This window comes from Barbatula barbatula (genome assembly GCF_947034865.1).
Source record: "Barbatula barbatula genome assembly, chromosome: 21".
Classification (NCBI taxonomy): Eukaryota; Metazoa; Chordata; class Actinopteri; order Cypriniformes; family Nemacheilidae; genus Barbatula; species Barbatula barbatula.
Window position 1 is genome coordinate 15,942,909 of NC_136784.1, and position 18,796 is coordinate 15,961,704.

The 18,796-nt window shown below is 40.0% G+C and overlaps 1 protein-coding gene across 1 annotated transcript in view; it reads left to right on the forward strand.

Moving 5' to 3' along the window:
• npr1a (natriuretic peptide receptor 1a) overlaps positions 1-18,796 on the forward strand; it is a 66,406-nt gene that overhangs the window by 22,128 nt on the left and 25,482 nt on the right. The window contains exons 3-5 of the mRNA XM_079484072.1: positions 1,964-2,151; positions 5,396-5,509; positions 15,036-15,171. Coding sequence (XP_079340198.1) covers positions 1,964-2,151; positions 5,396-5,509; positions 15,036-15,171 — 438 coding nt within the window. The remainder of the gene's footprint in view (positions 1-1,963; positions 2,152-5,395; positions 5,510-15,035; positions 15,172-18,796) is intronic.

Sequence of the window (18,796 nt, forward strand, 5' to 3'; positions counted from 1 at the left end):
AAAAGGTTTTTACCGTACATATAGCATGTCAACATTTGATGGTTCAGATACCCATGTCAGGTCTCTCTTTTAAATCATTCGTGTTATTTTTAGTGTTCTATTTTTCATTGTTAGCTACGTGCCATTTTCAGAATGGTCACATCCATAACGGTTCATATTCCTCATTAATAGACCCATGAAAATTAGAATAAAAGAACTAGTTTGTGTTCTATGAAGAGACCATCCCTTCTCCATTTGTTGGGTATTATTGCTTCTGGTTTGTGCGTTTTATTTCACAGAAATCCTACAAAGACCAAAACACCAGCATTCTAAGTCTTCCAGTTTACAGCTCTAAGAATTCCTCCAAACATTTCCAGAGTTTTATTTCATGAATCGAGCTGATTTCAATGGCCTTCCTGAACCGCTAAAGTTACACTTAATAAAGTAAATCATGTCATACAACCTCTTCCGGAGCTCAACTCATCGTCTGTTAACAGCTTTAAAGCCATTATTTGCAAATGAATGTGTCAGACCTGCAGGTGGTTCTGTATTTGAAATAGCCTAAGAATCAATGCTCATTTGCAGCACTGGGACGTTCATCATTCAATACTAGTAATGAGAGGGACTGAATTCTCATTAAGGTGTTTTCCCTATGAGTCACGTCAAGCTTATCAATGAGCAGTGGCGGCTGGTGAAAAATATTCTCGGTGGGGCTGTGCCATACTTTTTTGTTTCCGTAACCATCGCAATAAAATTTAACACAAACTGCAGGACAGCAGTGCTCAGTGAAATAGTCAGTAATTATTTAATGCCAATATTAAAAAGTTGAGGCATTCGTACACAAAAACATAAACATCATGATGCACAAACACAAGCCTTTTATTTGCATTTAAACTGAACTTGTAAACAATTGACTATTTCTACATATAAGTAACATCTTTTGGAAAGGCTGTTGGTGCCATTGGTAGTAAATAGGCAACACAATATGCATGCTGTCAGAACAGAGTGGAAAGTGGACAATAACATTAAATTATTATAAAGTTTATAGGAATTCTTACACTGTATAAAGGATGTATAATATAGAAATGGATATCAAGTGGCTGAACTCAAACCTTTGACTGGAAGAATAGCATAAAGTATTTTATGATCAAACTAAATGTAACTAATTGTTAATGTGCTCCAGAACTGCAACAATTAATTGATACAAAACATATATACAGTAATATTAGCAAACACACTATTAACATTTTTTAGAGTACCATATATAACTGAATGATTTTTATGCTAAGGTCAACTATATACAAAGAAACGTGTGTGTGTGTGTGTGTGTGAAGCTACGGGAGAAGCCGCGCATATACTGCTTCCCTTTTTCGCTAGCCTGCTGTTTGATTGAGAGGTCAGGTTGATCTGGGCCCAGCTCTTTCACCCGAACTTTCTCCGACAAAGTTCTCCTCTCAAACGGATCTTGGAGGAGAGATTTCACCGAGTTAGGGTTGGGTCTTGGAGGAGTAACGTCCGCGCTCGCCATTGTCGTTTAGTAAAAATGGCGCCCCTAGAGCCCAGTCCTTATTTTATCAGGGCTTGGGGCGATAAAATGATCGCCCTTCTTGGATTCTATTTAAGAACGCTGATTGGCTAAATTTTATGTCATACATTCATATCTTAAATTAGCAATTGGCTTAACTGCTACATAGACCCGCCTCCTTGGGGCGCTTTCTCTATCGCCCCAGAGCTGATGAAGCGGTCAGACAGGCAGAGGAAAGGTTGCAAATATGATTTTGTATCATATTTTACATGTATTACTGGGTGCATTCCATATTTAAAACACACAAATATTGACATACTGATGTTTTTCTCATAATTATTACTATTTTTGTTTTAATTGTTTAAATTTTTTTTTTTGTGGCTTAAGGGGGGCGGCGCCCTAGCGCCCTCTATTGGCCGGCCGCCACTGTCAATGAGCATCTTTGTTATGTGTTTCTAGTGGTGTATGCCTGCTGCAAGTGGGAGACGTTTCATAAGCTGATGGTGGAGTTTGAGAAGTGGGTTCCTCTTAAGGAGGAATATGTCTTCTTCTTCATCGATCTGTTCGGACACAGTCTGCGGAGCCAGCCTGCCAAGCCATGGGCACGTGGAGTCGATGATGACAACAAGGCTAAAGAGGCATTTAAAGTGAGTTTGATGAGCTAATGTGTATAATGTAAAATAATTCGACCTTTACATTTTCTGTAGATAATATCAGTTACAAGTCACTATGATACTAGGGTGTTACAGGTAAAGAGGTTAGCTTATTTTTTATATAGACTATATTTTTATATATTAATTTAATTTGAACTCTGGACACCAACACTGAAAATTACCATCAACACTTGAGGTTGTCTACGCAGGAAGTGCTACAACCACAGGCCAGATGGCCACGCTAGCAAAGGAAGTCCCGCCTTTCATTAAAATGAGCCAATCATCAACCATTAAGGACTGATATTCTCTAAAGAAGAGCCTATATACAGAGTCTTGTGAGGTGTTTGCCAACCTGACTCCCCCAAAAATTCAAATGCGATGCGTTATTCCACCAGTATCACCACGGGAACCGCTCACGGATGGATTATCCAATGGGCATTAATTTAATTTGCTGTATCTACACACTTGTGCGCCGTCGAACTGTTGTATAACTCGTGCCTCTGGCCTTATCACAGCCATGCTGATATAAAACGACTATCGCACACCTACGAGAGCGATATTGCATTAATGCATTAAGGTTTCTCTAAACCCCAGATAGAAGTTTCTGTGATGTCACTTTTTGTGAAAACAAGGTTGTTACACGTGGTTGCCAGGGTGTTGCTATGAAAACTCTTAGGTGCTTTGGGTGGATGCTCGGGTGGTTAAGGTTGTTGCTTGCAATAGGAGCTTTCATATTTTGATGGCTTAGAGCCCTCCTTCAATATAAGTGTTGGAAAATGTTTTTTAATTAAACAAAAAGTTAAATAAAATAAATAAATGTCTTTATACGGACACAAATGGTGCAGGACAATATCATATTTCTGTCAGGACCACTGTTCATGATGTAAAACAGGAATAAATTAAAATGATCTGACAGAAATGGAGGAGATGGGGATGGAGGTGGGTTTTGAGTGCATTATGATTAAGCAGCTGATAAGGAGCTAAGAAAGGCAACTTAAATAGGATGCAGTCTATGTTGTTTGAGTATTGGTTAACGTTCATTCATTGCCTTTTTTCTGATATTTTAATTCAGTCATTTAAAGATACAGTAAATAAACATTTGCAACACAGCTTGACACTACAGAGTGCTGTGCCTTCATTTTAAAGCATGACCGACAACCTTATTTAATACAATTCAAGCCTTTTTTTTACTTATTTGCGCAATTTCTAGGTATCCTACCGAAGCCGTTAAGTGCCATACAAAACAGGGATTCCGTCCAATCAGCAGTAACTACCCCGGTCACACAAAAGTCCAGTTTTACCGATTTGTCTTTGTTTTCTGACTTGTTATTTTGTTTCCGGAATTGTTGTTGTGCTTTATGGTTTGTTAATGTGTTTTCAGATTTGAATTGTGATTCAGGATTAGTTTTTTGGCTTTTAGATTTTGTTTGTTTTGCGATTTGTTGTTTTGTTTGGCACTTTACGGCTTCCGTGGTATTCAGTCCAACTACTTCAAATGTCTAACTTCAGTTATGAGCAAACAAGCACCCCTAATATGGCAGCAACAAAAATAAAAAATAAAAATGATAAACTGATCATTGGCAAATATTCTTTTATTCTTCCTGTTCTTTTGAAAACGGCAGCAGAAGCTCTTTGTTTCTGAGCTCAGACGTACTCTGTTGTCCAAAACTTCATTTTCCATTAGCCCATCCACTTTACTTGAACAGCAATCACATGAATAGATAAATCTGAGCGTCCTCAATGGAAAGAAACGCAGCAAAACACTATTATGTATTTTTCTGATTTTCATTTGTGGGTTTGAGGAATGTATCTCGGTGTAAAGGCGGCAGCGTTTCTCTCAGTTAGCCGTAATTTGATGGCTGGTTTTGTGTGGATTTAAAAAAAGAAGAAAATTGTCGCTGTGATTCAATTTAGTACAATGTAATTTGGAGTGAATCCGAAATGAGATGTCAACAAATCACGTAAATACATTTTCTGAGAACCTCACTGACGGAGCCAAAACAAAACACTAAAGGCTTTGAGTGGCCAGCTTTTGATAATTTGTCACTTTTTCAATTTAAAAGCAGAGAGCAGACGTCCAAACAGACCAAATGAATCACTATAAGGATGAGTGCTTTTTTTGGTTAAATAAAGCCTTTTTATTAAATAATGATATTCCTTGATGTTATGTGTGAGGGTAAACAATTGCTGTTGCTTTAATGTTTTTTAAGGATTTCCAAAAGTCCCTAAAAAAACTTTAATCTGCACCATTTTTCTATGGACCAAAATTATTCCTAAAAATGTGTGGCTTTGTGCTTTTACTTCTTTATACTTTCGTCATGAAAGGACACAAAATGTAAAGCAAAGGTTTGGGGGTTCATAGTTAGGCTGCTTGCTAATGCAGTTGGCTGGGGTTGCTAATTCAGTTCTACACATTCAATATTTCGAAAAGGATACAGAGAGAAAACAGGTTTTTGTCCTATTTGGGGAACTCCTGGTTTGGACCTTAAAGCTAAAGAAATGGAGTGTGATTGATTCTATAATCGATTAGATTATTTTTATCCAGATTCCAATTGGAATTTCAGTTTTGATAGTTCTTCATGCCTTGTCTCTCAGCCTTGACGAAGTTTCCCATTTCCAGATACAGTACATTTATCCTAGTAATAAAGAGTCTTGTCGGAGAGTACCATCAAGGCCCAATAAACCACATAGCAACGTGGTGGAAAACACCCTGGCAACCACTTAGCAAGACCATAAAATTGTTGTAGTGTGACCAATTTGAGTACTCAGAAAAATATGTGAACAATGTTTACATTGTTTTAGCTTATACGCATTGGTAGCTATGATGAATGTGGTATTAGTATCTCAATCACCAATGCTTTGGTGGACACACCCACTTTTCAAACTGCCCTTTCATTTAGAGCCTGAGAAAGACACAAATACAAACACAGTCATTGGTGTCTGAGAATGAATATAAAGAGATGTATTGCTCATGGTGAAGGTTGCATTGGCCTCATTTTCTTTGCTTGAACATCTACCTTGAAACAAAGCAAAAGAACATTGAATTATATGAATAAAATCAATAAGGAATGTAGAAACTGCTCATTAACCCACACAGTGGCTGTCCTTGAGCTCATTTGTGGATTGGATTAGCTGAAAAACATTCAGATGCTGAAAAACGTGCGCATGTGTGCCTGCCATTTTATCTTCCTCATCACACGATGTGTGTTAAATTCCAACTTCTGTGTAATTCTTATAGAACGTCAAGATCCTGACTTACAGAGAACCTCAGAACCCAGAGTACAAAGACTTTGTGTCCAGACTGAAGGCAGACTCCATGGACATGTTCAACTTCACCGTGGAGGATTCTCTGGTAAGACACACCAGAACATTCACTGTAATTTTTCATGCTTGAGCTCACATTTTATTTGAAAAGACTTGCAGAACAACAGAAGCCTGAGAGAAGAACATTTACCAGAGACATTTGTAGAGAAACATACAATAGTTTGATTCTACAATTTAAAAATAAACATGGGATGAAAATGCTGCTTTTTCACATTTTGTGCCTGGAACAGGTCAGGACAGTTTTCTTAACTTGGAAAGAAAATACTTATTTCTTTCAAAACCCACTTGACTCACTATTGCCTTTCATTGCATTTCTATTCAATAAAAGTAAATGAGCCTGTCAGTCCTCACCATTTTGTCCTTTCTGACCGTGAAAGTCGAGGTTTGAAACAAACAACATGAGGGTAAGTATTATCCCTTTGAAGTGATACTTCACCCAAAAATCTGTCTTCATTTACTCAGTTTTAAGATGTTCCAAATCTGTATAAATGTCTTTGTTCTGATGAACACGGAGGAAAAATTACTTAAAACATTTCTTCTGTTCCGTTGAACACATGTAGGACAGCAAACAGTTGACGGCCATTGTATTTTTTCCTACCATTGGAGTTCATGGGGGCAAAATCTGTCTGGTTATAAGCATTCTTCCAAATATCTTTCCTTGTGTTCGACAGAACTAAGACAAGGTACGATATACAATGAACGAGCACAGGACAATGAACACGAGGATGTTTTATAGGGGAACAAACACAGGAGATAACAATGGGCAGGTGCGGGTACTGAAACACTCAGGGAAGGTTAACGAGACAAAAAGGCGGGAAACACTGACGAGACACGAGAAAGCACATGGCAAGTTAGAATCAAAACCAAAGCCATGTCTTTCTCACACAAAACCTAAGGCTATGCCATGACTCCGCTGCAAGACCAAGAATAAACATGACATGATGGCGGAATCGTGACATAAGCCCCCCCTTAAATGAACACCTCCAGGTGTTCATCAAGGGGTAGACTGACAAGACAAGGCAGACTGGGACAATGACAAGACAAGGCAAAACATACTAAACAATATTAGGGGCAGACAAGAATACATTACAAAAGGGTTGGGGTGACATAATAAAAATAACAAACAAGGGAGGGGGTAGGGGGAACAACAGAGTTCATGGGGGGAACACATGAGTCCATGGGGGGAAGTCCAAAGGGGTTGGGATAAGGGGGAACAGTCTTTGTCCCTGGCGCGCGGAAGCGCGGAGTCCCTGGGGACTTAGGGGAGTGTACCCTGGGGGGAGGCGCTCGAGAGCGCGGAGTCCCAGAGGCTCTGGGAGGGGCCGGCTGAGGAACTTGACTTGACGCCGGCTGGAAGGCCGGCTGAGGGACTTGACTTGACGCCGGCTGGAAGGCCGGCTGAGGGACTTGACTTGACGCCGGCTGGAAGGCCGGCTGAGGGACTTGACTTTACGCCGGCTGGAAGGCCGGCTGAGGGACTTGACTTGACACCGGCTGGAAGGCCGGCTGAGGGACTTGACTTGACGACGGCTGGAAGGCCGGCTGAGGGACTTGACTTTACGCCGGCTGGAAGGCCGGCTGAGGGACTTGACTTTACGCCGGCTGGAAGGCCGGCTGAGGGACTTGACTTGACGCCGGCTGGAAGGCCGGCTGAGGGACTTGACTTGACGCCGGCTGGAAGGCCGGCTGAGGGACTTGACTTTACGCCGGCTGGAAGGCCGGCTGAGGAACTTGACTTGACGCCGGCTGGAAGGCCGGCTGAGGGACTTGACTTGACGCCGGCTGGAAGGCCGGCTGAGGGACTTGACTTTACGCCGGCTGGAAGGCCGGCTGAGGGACTTGACTTTACGCCGGCTGGAAGGCCGGCTGAGGGACTTGACTTGACGCCGGCTGGAAGGCCGGCTGAGGGACTTGACTTGACGCCGGCTGGAAGGCCGGCTGAGGGACCACCGGACTTGGGACCACCCGCCGTTGCCTCTTCTTCTTCAGCCGAGCCAACCGTCTGGTGGTCGGCTGGAGGAAGGAGGTGAATGGCGTGGCTGTCTCCGGGTTGGAGGCCTCTGACAGGAACCCCCAGGATTCTTGCCTTCCCCTCTTGCCACCAAGGCTGACTGCGGGTGGGGAGACTGTAGGAGGAGGTGCGGTGGCCGAGGTGGAGGTTGCGGAGGGTGAGGAGAGGCCCACAACCCCGATTTGTAGGGTACGGCCCTCGGGGATGGCGGCCAGCGGGGGGAGAAGACTGGATTGAGCTGAGACACTGGGTTCCGGCCGATTCATGGCATACCTGATCAGGTCAGTGAAGCCCAACGGTCTCAGCATTACTGCTAGAGGTTGGTTGAGGCCGCCATTGAACAGGACCATCTGTTCCTGCTCACTGTGGACCATCTCCCCTGCCACCTCAAAAAAACGGTCCGCAAACTCCAATACGTCGGAGTGCCTCTGACGTAAACCGAGGAGGCGACGAGCCTGGGTTGCTCGCCTTGCCTCCAATCTGCCTGCTGGGTTCTGTTTTGGCTCGTTCATTCTGTCATGAATCACAGAGGGAGAGAACCCAAGTGCAGGCAGACACGGGGATGACGGGGTTAACAGAGATTTTTTTATACAATAAACACCAAACAAAAACCCACAAGGGGGTAAAACAAGACAAGATAAGATAAGAAATAATCAGGACACGGTCTAACTAAACTGAGAAAACAAACACTAAGGACAAGACTAGACTAACTCACCAAGACCAGAACTAGAGACAGGATGCACGGCTAATCAATACAAGGGTTACAGACAAGGACCGCATACAAGGTACGATATACAATGAACGAGCACAGGACAATGAACACGAGGATGTTTTATAGGGGAACAAACCCAGGAGATAACAATGGGCAGGTGCGGGTACTGAAACACTCAGGGAAGGTTAACGAGACAAAGGGGCGGGAAACACTGACGAGACACGAGAAAGCACATGGCAAGTTAGAATCAAAACAAAGCCATGTCTTTCTCACACAAAACCTAAGGCTATGCCATGACTCCGCTGCAAGACCAAGAATAAACATGACATGATGGCGGAATTATGACACTGTTGACCCTGAAGCTTATAAACACCCCCGTTTCTATTCTGGCCATGCCAACTCATCTCAACTTCGAACTTTATTCAATCTCCCTTTGGGAAGGTTTTCAACATAGAGGCCCCATCGTACAGACAACTCAAGCTATGTCCCTGTTGATGTGCTATACACTACGTACTTTAACTATGCATTGTGTACACCAGCATCTAGTGTATGAAGTATCAATGTATTCCCTGATGTGTTCAAACTAAATAGAAGTACAAGCTGTATGCTAAACTAGGGCAAATGGCGTTTTCTCGCAGATCACCTGATAGTTCTACAGCGCTTCCAATAACTACAACCATTTTTTCCAAAGATTTTGGAGCGGATGGTCACATCCCAGTTGGTTTAAGTCTTAACTCACCGATCGTACACAGTTTGTTGCAATGAATTGTGCACATGTCTGAGGTTGGTGTTGTGAAATCTGTAATTTTTTTACACAGATGATACTCAAATGTATATACATTCTTAGCACAATGCTTGTGTGCCTATGGCTTTGCTTTCTAAACGTATTTCTACGATAAAAGAATTGATTTTTTATGCCAATTAAACTCTTGAGCCACATGTTGAAAATACTGTTAAAACTTTGTTCTTTCATCTTAAAAAATATCAGTAGATTACGGACGATGTTGGCGTTCTCGGTCACTGAGAGATTGATTAACACCTATGGTTTTCCCGCATCGACTATTGTAATGTGTTGTTGGCTGGGATCTCTAAAGCTACCCTAAACAAATGGCAGGTTGTGCTGACAAGATCTAGGCTGAGAGATCCTTTAACGCCTATTTTTGCAGTCTTTGCATTGGCTCCCTGTTAGGTCCGGGATTGATTTTTAAATCTTGATCCCATTGCTTACTTACAAGTCTTTGCATTGGTTGGCACCTCAATATCTATCTGAGCTTTTAATTCCCTTTCCTCCAGTGCGTGACCTTCGTTCAACCAAAACTGGTCTTTTAACCATTCCATCAACCCGGTTGAGATCAATGGGTGACAGGGCTTTCTCATCATTAGCTCCAAAATTATGGAATGCTTTACCGAATGAGATAAGGTAGTCAAAATTGCTGGGCACTTTTAAATCTCGTCTTAAAACACCTTTTTTTATGGTAGCTTTTATTTGATTTTTGTATTTTATATTTATATGGTTTATATTTATTGTTAAATTTTAAAATTGTGGATTGTTTTGCACTGATGGAATTTTACTTCTAAAAGCGCTTTGAGAGGCACTTTAAAGGCGCTGTAGAAAAATTAAGTTTATTATTATTTTTAACTGTTGAGTGCATTTCACACTTCGTAGTTTCACTTGAATACATGCCTCATCCTGGTACTTAAATTGCTCTTTGTTTTTTAGAATTTTTAATGTGAATTGCTCACACTATTTATACTACTGAATAGAAATAGTATAACGCATACTGTAAAAATGCAATTTTGGAAGCATCTTCAGTGATGAATTGGAGTCTGGTGATAACGTCCCTGATTCACTTAAGAAATTATGCAAATCACGTAATTGCACTATCACGCCCACTAAACATCTTCTGATTGCAACTCGCAGGCCAGCTCTGATTGCAGGACTGTGGAGAATACAGCACACTAACATGATCTGGCATATTATCACTTGGGTTCAGTCGCTTGAAATAACTCATCCAGTGTTGAAAATGCCCTTGACTACAGCGTGCTGCCTGCTTTAAGGCTTTTCTTCCTTGTTTTGATGAATCGACCATTATCAAGAACAAAATTTCTATACTTTCACGTGAAATTTCATTTCAGTAAAGAAAAGTCTTAGTTTTATTATGTTAATGGTCATTATATGTCAATGTATTTGGTCGTGGCAGAAATCTCCTGCTTTTGCAAAGCAAGTATGAAGACCTGCTGCTAATACACACATGCTGCAGTTAGCATGCAACCGAAGCTGCTGTAATGTTAGGCACAATAAACAGATCAAGACAAGTGGAGTTGGGGGAGGAGGTGGGTAATTGTTAATGCTCTGATGGAGCATTAAAGCACCACTTTCTGGAGGTAGAAAATCAGTATTTGTCATCGGCTCTGGATTATTTGAAAATGATATACAAAATGTTGCGTTGGATGAAAAGACTAGGAACCATTGGTCTGTGCCTGCAAGTTTCAACTAGAAAATTTAAAAGCGTTTAAAGCTTATAAGAGCAAATGAAAAGAAACCTCCTTTGTGTATTAAGGCGATGCATGTGGGTACATGGTTCTCATTAAATAGAACAGGAAATTGGCCTCGGAAATACAGACTGAGATGGATGTTTTGCATAGAGAAATGATTGAAGTTGTTGGATCTCCTTGTTGGTGCTCTGACAGTAAATGTCACCCAGCACTCGCCCAACAAAAAACTCCAGACGTGAGTGTGTGTGAGGGATGAGTAACCTTTCAGTGACAGTAGGGAAGAGTGGTAATTACGCTTAGCTGCAGGGCTCCATGTGTGCGTCTGTTTCCACAGAGCAGTGTGTTAGCTCGAGATCACCTCACAGTCCGGAATGAGCTCTCTGTCGGAAGTTCATTGAAGGTGAACTACACTCTATTGAGTATTGAACAAGGGCCCACCAATGAGCTTCTCAGCTGTGATGACATAACAGTAGAGATTATGGATTAGATTTTTTTTGGAAAAAACGTCATTTGGTTCTTCATCGGTTCTTTGCAGCATATTATAGGTGCACAATGAATCGCCTTGCGAAACAAATATATTTGTAATACACTGGAAACCGCAATATGAATAATGCAACATTATAAACAATACATTTCCATATATACGCTTTACTTTATACCATTAGTCCTAATACCATTAATTCTCATATGTCTTATACAGTAAGACTGTAAAGCCAATTTTGAATATTCGGAAATGAGACTTGGAAGATTTTAGGGGATAAAAGCTGATATTTGTTCACTTTTCTTTAATAGAAGCTACAGTTACATGTGAGCTTACACTTTTCTACACTTTTATATCATAATAAAATATGTATATGTATCATTGTGTGGTCACAATGCTTTATTGCATCAGTCTGGGATGCTTGCTTAATTTGCTGAAAGGTTTCTAAACTAATAAAGCAATTCTTTTCATCTTGTCTTTCGCAGCACTGTCAACACTCTGATCTATAAAATTGCCACCCTGCCTGTCACACAAACAACACAAGCTTATTAGCTTATTTGTTCAGAAAACTAATAGACCAGATATGCTGCATCCACCAAACATACATTATTTTCACATGTCTAATAAGGTGTCTTAGACTCCGAGTTTTGTTCATCTGCCGTTGTAGTCTGTTAGCCTGATGCATCCTTCCATATTTCCCCAAGGCAGTGAGTTCATTTGGAAGGTTCCCTCACACGTCTGTCTCTCCAATTAGTTGTTATTTTCCTTGCCGCTATGTTAACACGGTCAAACACACAGCTTCTCTTTATTTCTTTAGAACTTTGGAGAACTAGCAACTTTTTGGAATGTCTTTAGTTTTGTATTCCATATCATGACAGGCCTAATTTCAAATCGAAAAAATTAAAAATATTTAAAATAAAAGTACACTAACCCTCTTCTCTCAACAGGTAGTGGTCTAGCTTTTGTTGAAACTAGTAACTTTGTATTAGCACCTAATGTACTATTGCTCTTTTATGACATATCGCTTATTGCTCCCCGAACTCTTTGTAAGTCGCTTTGGATAAAAGCGACGGTGAGAACAACCGCTAAACCTAAGAATTTATCTTATAACTTACAACTATGTTTGTTACGGATGTGATTGATACCTCAAACCTCACAGGAGAGGCTTTGTTTTCATATTGGAGAGTGATTTGTTTGGAGGGCTCTTTTGACAGTTAACACTACACCAGAACACCCTTACAACAGCATAACCCCACTTACAGTCCTTGAGAAAATCTAGCTTTACTTTGAAAAACTTGCATTCCCTTTTACTCCCATTATGCTTGGCACGCCATTCAAGTTTTTTTGGGCAGTATTTTGCTCTTGAGCCATCTAAACCTTTTTTCTCAGTCCTTTATTTATCTCCATTTGGTTTTTCTTATTGTATTGCATCACACTGTCCATGTCTCTGTTGAATTTATTTTTGGTCTGGATCAGGTTTTCTTCCTCCCCCATCTCCTCTCTCTCCCGCATTTATCCTTGTACACAGAAATTGTATTTCATTCCTCCCTCCGTGCTGTTGTCTTTTTCTCCTAGCACACTCACATTCTTCTTTTCCCCGTTCCACAATCTCCTTATCCTCCATCACACACAGATATCGATGAGTCCACGTTCTGTCTATAGTTGCCATGGCAGCTGTACTTCTGTACAACCTACTTGGTCCTCGTCTTTTTGGAGAATTTTCCCTTCCCTCAGTCATAATGGTATAAAAGAGTTTTGTTGGGAACTGTCTGGCTCTAAGCCAGGGATCTCACTGTGTGTTCTGAGCGAAAATTGCTTTATCACAAGGTGACAGTCATATCAGTTGGGCTTGTTACCTCACTTTGACTAAATTTAAAGTAAACTTGGGTCCCCGAAATAATTAGTTGTTCAGTTTTAAGAGATATTCACACGGAACACATGTTTCCATTCCACTGAACTCCTTTACATTGTTTTGCTCAATGTGCTATCCTTTAATATCATTGCTTTCTATCAGAAGAATATTAAAGATTTCTGCTTTGTAATTTGTTTTGTCTATTAAGATTCCCTGTGATTCTCATTCTGCAAGTTTGGATAGCATTCCAATCTCTTATCATCCTTATCTGTTTGCTGGACTAAATTAAATCCAGGTTGAACTTAAAAATGTTCAGTTGCAACATATCCACTGTCCCATGTGTCCAGATCGTATGGAAATTCCTTGAGGCACATGGCAAATAGCCACACAGTTTAAAGGCATAGTTCATCCTAAAAAATAACTTATAGATGTCTTCATTCTGATAAATACAGAGAAAGATATTTGTAACCAAACAGTTCTTGGCCACCATTGACTAGTAGGACACTGTTTGCTACATTCTAAAAGATATCTTCTTTTGTGTTCAACAGAACAAAGATGCGTTTCCTACTATGGTAGTCAATGGTGGCCAAGAACGGTTTGGTTACGAGTATTCTTCCAAATATCGGTCTTTGTGTTCATCAGAACAAAGAAATTTAAACAGATTTGAAACATCTCGAAGGTGAGTAAATAAAGACAGATTTTTCATTTTTGGGTGAACTGTCCCCTTAAGGTGGCTGCAAACATTCTTAAAAGCATTCAAACCAAAACAGCAGTGATGAATGGCAGTGCAGTGAACACAAACAGTACCCAACGCTTGTAAGTCTGAACAGTCTCACACACCAACATCACAAAAACTGATATATGAACACGATTATCCAGTTAGCCCACCTCTCCCAAGGAATGCTGGGAAACGGCAAGAAAAAACCCAGTTCATTCGTCTCTGGTATGAATCTTACATATGGTGTTGGTAAAATTGTTCAAAAATGTGATTTAGGGGTAGTAAAACATGTCATTATGTTATTTAATGTTGTTGGTTGTTTTGTTTTAAGGAGTTTCAGTTCCTGGCAGAGCTATGGTAAAGCGGGTACCCAGAGACAACATTTATAGCTCAAAAGCCATCTGCAATTATTAAAGTTTCAACGTTGTCTCAGATGTTTCTCACACAGTCCTATGGGAAAAATGATTTGGTCTTGGAAATATAAGAAATTTGATGAGAGAAGTCTGCAGACTTTTTATTTCAGTTTTTTGAAACAAATTTGTTGTTTGCTTAATTTGCGCTTTTATTGTCAGATGTACCAAAATAGTGAACGGCGTCGTACCACTTTTTTGGGACGCCATCATTTGGGGCCCTTGTACATTATTTCGGTACCAAAAAGTGCGGAGCTAGACTCACTGCAGAACGTTGATCACTTGCATGTGCTACAGGCTCTGTTTTTTAATGACGCCCATTGCTACTTTTCGGAATACACCACGGCCATCTAGTAAGGGTAGTGTTGGCAGTTGAAACGCAAACCGGATCAGGGTATGCCGTCCAGAACCGTACCGCTCGGTGGAAACGAGCCATAAGTTACTTATAGGTATCATTCCTTTCTTTAGCATATACCCTCGACTACAGTATGAATAGTTGTGAAACTATTCAGCACAGCTGATAACACTAATAATCTATGTTTATACATTTTCAACGTATTTTTATTTTAGTCTAATGAAATGTTGAAACAGACGGAGAGTGTTTTTCATCAAATTTGAAAGAACACAGAAGGAATGTGTGATGTGAAACAGTGAGAGGAACGTTGCATGTGGGGGCAAATCGTGGGAATGCTGCCATTTTTCCAGCTCCAAGTCTCCTGAGGTCATACACTTCGTAATTGATCACTGATGTCGATATTTCTTTATGAATACTGTTAATATGTCCTTTAGAGAGTTGGTAATTTAATAAATGTAATCTAATTTCAAATCCAATTACTTTGAATTTTAATACGAAGAGTGATTTGCATTTTTACAGATGAATATGATTTCTGGAGCATTCCATGATGGAGTCATGCTGTACGCTCAAGCTCTGAACGAGACCCTGGATCAGTCGGGTGTGCGGCCCTCGGGGGATGCGGTCACTAAAAAGATGTGGAATCGCACCTACCACGGTCAGTCCTTCTTAAAGTCCATTGTATTTATAATTCACAATTTTCATTGTTGCAAATCAATACATACATACATTATATTGAAAAAATAATAACAGTAATAGATGGTCAGCGTGACAGGGTCTGGACTCTCCGCGGCAATGGCAACAACGGATTAACGTCCACGAGACCCTGCATATTACAACTGCCGTTCGCTGCCGCAGATTGCTTAGCAGCCGCTGTCGAGCAGTTAGCAGGCGATGTTGTGACTATGTCCTCGCGAACACAGCCAGCCGTGACCGCAATACTGTGATCGACAGGTGCCGCACTGCGTGCATGTCGTAACCATTAAAGCTACTTCAGCATGCTGGAGACCCAGACATGTGACGCAGGTATTATGCCTGTACAGCTCGAGGACAAGCGGTCACACCCAAGACTACAGCGGCAAGACATGTGCAAACTGCAGGAGAATTCGTTTTTCTTTGAAGACACCTGTGACTAACTGCTTAAATGCCCTGGGGAAGTTGCAAAACGCCAGGACGAGTTCCGCTGCTTTGCGTCATATACCCAGTATGAAGAATCGAAGATCGCTCAGCATAAGCTTTGCAGGTTCCGAAGAACAAAAAGGTGAATGAATGGGCCTTTTAAACCCGTATATACAGGGCGGGGACTGGCGTGCCATCCCATTCGACAAGTTCATCAAATATCTGACCTGCTCAAACATTTAAGACTACAATTAAAATTGACCAGCATAGAAATTTGTGGTGATGCACTAGACAAAAAAATCATTTAGTGAAGTTTCCTGTAATACAGTACAACTCTAAGCAATGGGGATTATAACCATCTACTGTATGATTTAACTGTGTAGCGATGTTTTGCTCTTGCAAGAGTTGGAAAAACCTAAATCTTTGTCTGCATGTCATCCCTCCATTCGAAGCATGTTTTCATCACCCTTATTTATGCCGTATCCTCTAGTGGTCTCATTGGTCTGCATGCTCACATTAATAGACTGTAGGCTGTTGGGTGGAAAGATACTGAAAAATCTTATTCAATTACTGGTACTTTCCAAATAAATGTAATGTAAAATGGACACGAAGCTCTTTTAAAGGGATGGTTCACCCGAAAATGAAAACTCTGTCATAAATTACCTCCCCCAAGATGTCCCAGAACTGTCAGTTGCTGACATTTTTCCAAATATCTTTCTTCGTGTTCATTATAACAAATGTGTCTGTTTGTTCGTTGTTGGTTTGGAACCACTTGAGGATATGTAAGTGATGAATTTTGTTTTCCTCAGTACTGCAGCCTTTCTCCGCCCCTCCACTTCCACGTTTGAAGCCATTGTATTCTCTCAATCTCTCAGATGACCTGCCGTACATAAATCCAATCTGAGCATATTTACCACACACAGATTCAGTATTTTAGGCTTCTCTCCCACCAGCTTTCCATTGATGGAGAAGATCACAACAACACCTCAGACCAATAACTCGATTCACAAGCGAAAAATAGTTTTTTAGATGTGTTTTTTCTGTTATTATCAAAGCAACTCTTTTTTCACTGTTAAAACAGCTACAGTAGTTTCAAATTGTGTTTTTTTAATGTAAAGTTGATAATTAAATGAAACAGAATTCTGTTAACTCTCATAAGCTATGACAGAACAAGCATTGAGTATTAAAGATCCCGAAGAACAGCCAAGACCAATTTTCTTATTCCACAATTCCCTGCACCATGATGAGATGAGTGAAGGCGTGTTCTTCATAACCGCACTTTAATTTCCATCACCCATTCGCTCTCATCCAGCCCAGTCCATTTCCTCATTTCAGTCTTTCATCATGTGAGGTGTATTGATGCAGGTGTGGGCAGAACAGGGTATCTGTTCATAAAAACTTTTTTTTTTTCTCCGTAACATCTGCGTCCTCCACTGAGAAGCTGTCATCTCCAGACTCGTCTTCCCCTGTATGACTGCGCTGCTCTGTTTTTCTTGCCTATCTCTGTTTCCTCCAGCTCTTGTTCACACCTTCCATTAACACTGCTTTCCTCGACCCCAGCATTCTCTGTCTTCCTTTGTCACAGACCCATCGAGCAGAAATGTCACTTGTCGAAAAATGTTTGTGAAAAATAATTCCTTTTTATGTTGAATTCCAACAAAAGCAAAACTCAGGAATGACATAAAGGCACATGACGACAATGTAAAAGACTGATCGTATTCACCTATAAATGCAAATCTAGAAAAAGTTTTTCATTTGGAATTTGGGAGAAACGTTTCCATGAGTTTACAGAATGAAACAAAAAATCTGTCAAAAGTGTTTTAATAAAACAATTTAATGTTTATTTAGAATTTTTGCACATTTTAGAATAGTAAAAATCATAGAAACTTGTGAAATTAATGAAATAACACATTAATACATTATAACTGTTTGAATTTCTGTTTTATAACAGTATGTTGCCAGTAGTTCACTACCAGTAAGATGTGCAAAAACTATTTGCCAAAGTCACTTAAAAACTTTAAAAATATGTAAAATATACTTTAAAAACTGTGTGCAAAACTTCCGCAAATTTACACAAAAGATCAAGTATATTTTATAGTTGTTTTTTACAGTGTAAGTTGTCGCCCATTGTTCTTTTTTGTTAATGTTTTCTAATGAAATAAATGAATAATTATATTTTTGTCTACAAAAGTAATTCTGAAATACACATCTTCAGATTAACATAATTTCTTAAACTCATGAGAAACATTTTGGCAAACATTAGTGTGTCTACACCTCTGACTCATACTGTGCCTATAATAAATAATACATTCAGAAAATTGAAAAAAATTGATATGACGTGCGAGTTAATTAAATCATATCAGATATAAATGTTTCCAAGAAAGTATCTTAGAAAAGTCTTAATTATAAGAATATTTATAAAACGTAGCCGATGAGCGTTTGGCACAATAACATAATAATCACAATAACATTATGGTATATAATAAAATAGATGAGGTTACATCTGTGCCAAATGAGCTGATAAATGTTGACTTCTCTAAATTTGTAATTTAACTGTTTCAAAACAAAATATACAATTATTCAAATCAAAGCTTTACCTAAAAGGAGTTATCTGGCTTGGCGGTTAGAGATCTTGTTTGGACATCATACATTAGCAGTGCACTTCATCCCAGGTGACCCACGAGGATCGATCTTGTAGTAAAAATGTACTGTTGCTGTACGGGATAATGTGCAGGCATCAGGCGGTGATCGCAGAAATAAGCCCGGCGGTGTGATCAGGTCTTGTATCACACTGAAGGGCCATATTTCGCGATTAGAGTCGGCTGCTTGTACATTATGCTGCTAATTACACGGCTAGTTGTCACATGAGACTGGACATGAAATGTGAATACGAAATATTTTATCAGATCATTTTTACAGAATGCTGACCTTCCGCGAGGAAAAAACGTTCGCTTTCGATTTTATGGCAAGAAATGACGTTCAAATGTAATGAACAGGCAATTTGGTTTGATCATTTGTAAATATAATGTCATATATGTTATTAAAAGGCATATTTATGATTAATTTGTAAAGAAAACTGTCAAAATGATTTGCTGCATCCGATCACCGTGTGTTATTAGTTTTGAGCAGTTGTTATCTTGGAATAACGAACCTGCAAATGTTGC